Source organism: Kryptolebias marmoratus, linkage group LG1 (assembly GCF_001649575.2).
Source record: "Kryptolebias marmoratus isolate JLee-2015 linkage group LG1, ASM164957v2, whole genome shotgun sequence".
Taxonomy (NCBI): Eukaryota; Metazoa; Chordata; class Actinopteri; order Cyprinodontiformes; family Rivulidae; genus Kryptolebias; species Kryptolebias marmoratus.
The window spans coordinates 2,368,387-2,374,964 of record NC_051430.1 but is presented as its reverse complement, the minus strand read 5'-3'; the positions used below and the strand labels follow the sequence as shown (position 1 = coordinate 2,374,964).

The following is a 6,578-nucleotide window of genomic DNA, read 5'->3' as shown; positions in this document are numbered from 1 at the left end:
GATGGATGGATGGATGGATGGATGGACAGATGGATGGATGAGGTGTTATCAGCGCGATCACTTCAGAACCAACTGACTGACTGGAAATCAAAAAGAAGATATGTTTGTAAAAAGACCTTGAGAACATCTGGAGAACCTGTGAGATCATTTTATAGAACATTTTCCTTCCAAGCAGCCAGACTTTCCTGTAATCTTCTAGAGAAATAAGAATGACTCTGGGCTTTTATTTTGAAAATTAAAAGCGCTCCTTCCCAGTTTGAAGTGAATCAGCAGCTGAACCCACAGTGAAGAGACGTGGTGTGCTGCCCCCTGCTGGCTCCGCAGGAGAACTGCAGCTCAGGTTCTGGACGTTTGCCCGTGGGTCCAGCAGAACTTCTGTCCTGAGGTCAACTTTAGAACGCTGCAGTCTGAAACGAAGGAATGATTCTTATCAAATAAAAGGAGACCGCTGGAGACGATTTAGAGACAAAACTGAGAAAACCTGGGATTTTTTTTTTATTAGAATCAATTATTCTGTTTAAAAAAGCCATCAAACTGATGTCATGTTCTTATAAACTTATGAAAAAGTTCCTGTGGTCCAAACAAAACCAATCTTCAGAATAAAAGCAGATTTATAAACAAAGTTCAGAAGAACTTTATTAACTAAATAAAAGCATCATGAGGTTCTCGTTTAAAGCAGCCAAAGCTCAAAAATCTGCCAAACTGATTTACTCTGAAAACATTCAGAGATGATGCAGAAACTAATCTGACACCAAACTGAGACTAAACTGAGACCAAACTGAGACATGATTAAAACGTAGGACAAATGTCAGTTTATTTGCAGTTATTTGAAGTGATTAAAGTGAAAATCTACAGAATCTGCAGTTCTGTTTACAGCTTGTCCAAACGGTCACGGGTCAGTGACGAATCAGCCGAACCTACTTCCTGTTGGCTGTGATTGGCTGCAGAACCAGGAAGTGAAGTGCTGGTAAACAGGAAGCCACAGAACTGATCAATAACTGATCGTTTCAACAAATTAAACTGAAGACGTTTCTGTCAGAGGCGATTTCATAACGTTTTGGTGGAAGTTTATCAGCCCCCCCCCAAACAAAAAGATCCAATCTTACTTCTGTTTATCTTCAGTATTTTTAGGTTTTAAAATGTAAAAATTGTTCAAACTTTACATCTGATCAACTAGAACTGATAAACTGTAAAAAACTTCCGTTTTAGTTTCAGTTCTTCCAGTTTTACTTTATTTGCCGACAGCTGGGATGAAACAGAAAACAGTTCATGATTGATTTGTTTTTTGCATTTTAAAACAATTATTCACTAATATTTAATTGAACAAAATTAAATTTAAAACTTATGACTAATGTTAATAAAACTAAATGCAGTCCTTCTGAAAGCTTTAACAGGAATAACTTGTTTTTTGTTTTTTTCCCTCATATTTGATGCAACAAAAGCAGAAGAAGATAAAAGCATAAAATCGTTTCGATGATTTGGCTTTAAATTATAAATTTAATGTGATTACAAGGCTTCATTTAGTTCGACACGATGCAGATGAGATCACATGACACTGCTGGTCCAATCAGAAAACACTGAATTCCAGTTAGACACTCATTAAATCATAAAACCAATAAAAAAATCATAATAATACAAAACAAATAATAAAAATCTAATTACAGAGATATGAACAGAACCACCAACGTTTGTCCTCCACTCCTTCAGGCCTGAACACATCGGGTTAGGTCACAATAAGATTATAATAATTATTATTAACATCATCTCATTATTAATATCTTACAAAAACAAAATCAACAGTGCAATAAAAGGGATCGGACTCTCTCGCTGGGCTGGAGAACGGCGGCGAGGCGGCAGAAACACAGAGAGAGGAGGACGAGCAGGTTTCAGATCAGCTTCTCAGGATGGAAACAGAAAGATGTTCGGTGACGAAGAACGGCGGGAAGGCAGAGGGGCATTGTGGGAAAAAACGGATCCACACGGCAGTCATCAGCTGACCAGTCGGGGGGGTTTCATCATCATCATGGCTGACAAACACATCGTGTGGATCAGAGATGCACCGATACCAGGAGTTCTGCTGCAGCCCAACAGAACCAGAACCCAAAGGTTGCTAAAACCCGGCGGTTCGAGTCCCATCGACCAGCTGACACAGACGGGTTCGGGTTTAATGATTCTGCTCAGTAATTTGGGTCGGAGCTGCTCAGAACCAGAATCTGGACGCTGTAAATTCTGCGGGATGAATCTGCTCAGCTGGTTGATGCAGGCAGGTGTAGGTGTCAGATAAGCCCCGCCCCCTCAGGGATCGGACCTCAAAGAGCGGGTTAAAGAAGAATTACAGTTCGGATCAAAGGTAAACCGTCAAATATTAAATCATTTAGTTTTATTAAAAAAAAAACCATCCCAGGTTTGACTTTAAAGATATTTCCTGGAGTAAAATCTCATAAATGTTTAGAAACGGCTTCGCTTTGGTTTCTGACCCGTTGGACCCGCTCCGAGTGTCCGGTGGTACTCCAACAGTAACCCCGGAGGCATCGGTGCATCCACAGCTCCAGGGATGGGAGGAGGATGGGGGGGGGGGTATTAATGTAAAGTCGGGTCAAATGGGAGGGGGGTCAGGGGAAAGGGAGGGTTCAGGGTCGGTGGGTTTGGCCGGTTCTGTCGAGTCCTTTCTCAGGAACTCCTCTTAGTCCGGGAGTGTTGGATCAACCACTGGAGGGTGATGTCTGCGGAGACAGAAGCAGGACGTCAGCAGGAGGACGAGCAGGTTTCACACTTCATGTCATGAAGAAAGCCTGTTTGTCTCACCTGTTACCTGTGGGCTTGTACTGTTTGCTCCGTTTTATGAGTATGTTACAGGAAGTGTGTGTGTGTGTGTGTGTGTGTGTGTGAGACGCACCGATGTTGTCCTTCTCCTTGCAGGAGATGGAGTAGCAGCAGATTTCTCTGTCCTGGATGGCCGACAGGTTCCTGAACAACAAAATAAAAGAAGTGAAACACTCAGGATGTTTTTTATCTCGGTTCCTGACACGTTCATGACCCCGCAGCTCTAAAACTGAGGAAGACCTGAGAGTCAGACTTACATCCTCTCTATGAGCTCCTTCTCATCCAGAGCTCCTGGAAGGTCCCTCTTGTTCCCCAGAACCAGAACCTGAGGAGATCAAACAGCTGAATGAACAGAAAGTTGGATCATTTCATTAAAACTAAAAGCTGCTCTGGTTGGATGTTAGAAAACTCTTTTCTTCAGATTCTGTTGGGCCCGTTTCAGGCCCGTTTGGTCGGTATACTGCGTGTGCTGGTTCTGCTCGGGTTCTTACAGGAATTCCCTGCAGCTGCGGTTTGTCCAGCAGGTTGTGCAGCTCGTTCTTGGAAGCTTCGATCTTCTCTGGATCTGCTGCGTCCACCATGTACCTGCAGAGACATTCAGCCCAAAACTCAGAAAACGCCACCGGGCCTCCGTCTCAGAGGAGCTCACAGCTTCTCAGGTGTTTGGGGTTTTAGATTCATTCATCCTGCTGCAGTAAAACTGAGAACAATCCATAAGAAATCTGACAGTTTTCCCATCTTTTGGAACAAATGAAAATACTTTGATTTTCTGTTTTTAATTATGTGAACATTTAAACCTTTCTGTGACACAAAGCTCGTGGGTCGGTCCGGAGAGTCCGACCCGTTTCCACGGCAGCAGGACTTACACGATGGCGCTGACTCCTCGACAGTAACGCTCCCACATGCTCCTGAAGCGAGGCTGTCCTCCGATGTCCCACAACTGAAGACACAAACGAGGAGCGGACCATTCAGACAAGTTCAGTTTGTTTATTAAAACGTCTCAGAGACGACGGCAAACTCAGAGTTTCAGGAGGAGGAGGAGGAGGGGAAGGAAGGAGGAAGAGGAGGAGGAGGGGAAGGAAGGAGGAGGAGGAGGGGAAGGAAGTAGGAAGGAGGAGGAGGAAGGAGTGAGAGCGCCCACCTTGATGGTGACGTTGCCTTTAGTGATCTTCCTCATGTTGAATCCAACCGTAGGAATCATGTCTTCACTGAACTGACCCGACTGAAACACAGAAACACTCCTTCATCATCATCATCATCACACCTTCATCATCATCATCACCATCACACCTTCATCACGCAGGGTCACTGAAGTCGAACTCATTCTGGAAAAATAAATCTTTATTTTACACCCAACAAATGTCCAACTCTGTCAACCTTTGGTCCAGATTTAGCTGATCGTATCTAAAGAGTTCATCCTGAGGACGTGATGGACAGGAGGAAGACACTCAGGTGCTGACCTGGTTTCAGGTAAGATCTGACCTCTGACCTCACTCAGACTCAGAGAACCAGAGTTCTGCGGACACAGAACAAACTGGACCTTCAGTCTTTGTCTCACAGAGACACAATCTGTTCCTGTCTCTTCAGCTGAGGCCACAGCTCGACAGGAAATAACCTTTTAGCTCCAACAAACCTGACATGTCCTGAGGAAAGTGCAGGTCTGCACTCAATGTAAACAAAGCACTCGGCAGGAAAACCACCTGGAAGCTCGAGTCACAGGACTGACCTACATGAGGCGGCAGTCTGGAGGTAAACAAACATGGCGGCAGGTTTAATATCTGACCTTTTTTCAGTCACTTCAGCTGCAGGTAAACAAACAGACAGAAAACTCATATTTACAGGTAAAAAGGTGTGCGCTTCAGTTGATGGAAAAAGTCAAATCGTTTTCAGACATTTGAAGCTGAAAAAGTTACAATTTCCAGATTTAATTACCCCGACGCTCAGGTTTGTTTTTCTTTATGAGTCTGAAGGGAGGGGTGCAGCTGTGAATACAAACTTTAAACCGTGTCACAGACTCATGAACAGAACACGGGGCGCACAGGGCACGCAGGGAACACAGGGCGCGTAGGGAGTACAGGACGCATCCACACCACTGGTTGTTCACGAGTTTGTTCAGCTCAAAAGCACCAGGAGGACAGAGAATCAACAGAACAAAACCTGCTCCTGTTATTAATTTTATATAATCTAATAAAATACAAAAACTACATAATATTAACTGGTGATAGTTGGTTGAAAGTAGACGAGTGATAATTTAGTGTTGATGTTCTCCTGATAACCCTGAAATAAATGTTTGTAATTTGTGACGTTTGTATTCACAGCCACACATTTCCCTTTGAATCCAGACAGAAGGAAACAAACACAAACCTTTGAATTTATAAATTCAAAAAATGTAAATTACCAGTTTAAAAATAACTAGTTCTGTACAAATATTGACTGATTTTCACACCTTTTACCTGTAAATTCTCTTTCAGCTGCAGCTCAATGATGCTTCATGAGTCAAATACTGAATATTATAGTCTGGAAATGACCTTTGACCCTTCCCAGATCGATGGGCAGCAGCTGTCGGTTCTCTGAGGTCATTGCTGATGTCTTTCCGCCCTGGTGGGGTGTTAACACACCTGGATGCTGCAGGTAGAGGCGGTCTAATGATCAGATAACCAATACCGAACCTCTGAATAAACCTTAGAACCCCGTCCGTCCGCAGGGACGAACCAGGTCTCACCGGGTCTGCCTGCAGAACCAGAACCCGAACCTGCCTGACTCATCTCGGTCCAGCTGACCTCATCACTCCGCGGGGGAACAATGGACGGACCCGCTTCCAGCCCGAACTCACCGCTATCACGTTGACGAAGGTGGTTTTCCCGGAGTACTGCAGGCCGACCAGGGTCAGCTCCATCTCCTCCTTCCAGAACAGAGCCTTGAACCAGTCCAGCAGTTTGTTGATGAGCGCTATCATCTCTGCCTGCTAACGTTAGCTGCTGCTGCGGCTGCTCGGCTAGGTGGCTAACGCCCCGACGGTCCGGGTTTTCTGCCCGCTGACGCTCACTGGGACAAGCACGGACGGAACCGGTCAGAACCAGAGCCACCGGCAGCTTTGCATGAACACAGCAGGTCCGTTAGGTAGGTGTTTTCAAGCTTTCAGGCCGCTGACAGTCTTTTCTCCGACGCTTACTAGCTGCGCTTTTTCCTGCTAGCGCTGTCAAGGCGGAAACGGTACAATCTACATCCGGTGGAGCCTTTCAAAATAAACTACAAACGAACAAACTTTGTTAAAACATACAAGAAAAAAAACCTTTAACAATGGTTTTAAAACATTTAGATTTTTATAACACCATATATATAAGACTAACATATTATTTAACTTTGATTTTAATCGCCTGTTTTCTTGTTTTCGGGTTTTAAAATGCTCAGTAAATATATTATTTGTGGCGTTTCCGGTTTGGGTGGGGTTGATAAAGAAAACAGAAGAGATCAGAAGAAAGAAGAGGAAGAATCAGGAAAACCTCTCTGTCCTGAAACACTGACCTCTACTGGCCACATATATACCTACACCATTGCTGGTGTAGATTCTCAGTCATCCAGGCCATGGTAAATTCAAAAAAATTTAAAAAACAAAAACAACTGGACTTCTATTCTGTAGCTGAAGACGTTTCGCTTCTCATCCGAGGAGCTTTCTCAATTCAGAAACAGAGAGTGTGGAGTTGAGCTTTTAAAGCTGAGATGTGATGTAAGCTGGATTGCTTGCAAATTGTTCT

General features: G+C 44.0%; 1 protein-coding gene across 1 annotated transcript; it reads right to left on the bottom strand.

The window, feature by feature from the left end:
* Nucleotides 1–1,465: 1,465 nt before the first annotated feature.
* LOC108229389 (ADP-ribosylation factor-like protein 8A) lies at nt 1,466–6,046 on the bottom strand. The gene is made up of 7 exons (XM_017405057.3): nt 5,657–6,046; nt 3,965–4,045; nt 3,690–3,763; nt 3,315–3,408; nt 3,081–3,148; nt 2,897–2,967; nt 1,466–2,723 (listed from the first exon to the last, which is right to left on the bottom strand). The coding sequence occupies exons 1-7, from the start codon at nt 5,777–5,779 to the stop codon at nt 2,671–2,673; spliced, it is 564 nt and encodes a 187-aa protein (XP_017260546.1). The 5' UTR covers nt 5,780–6,046; the 3' UTR covers nt 1,466–2,670.
* Nucleotides 6,047–6,578: the final 532 nt, after the last annotated feature.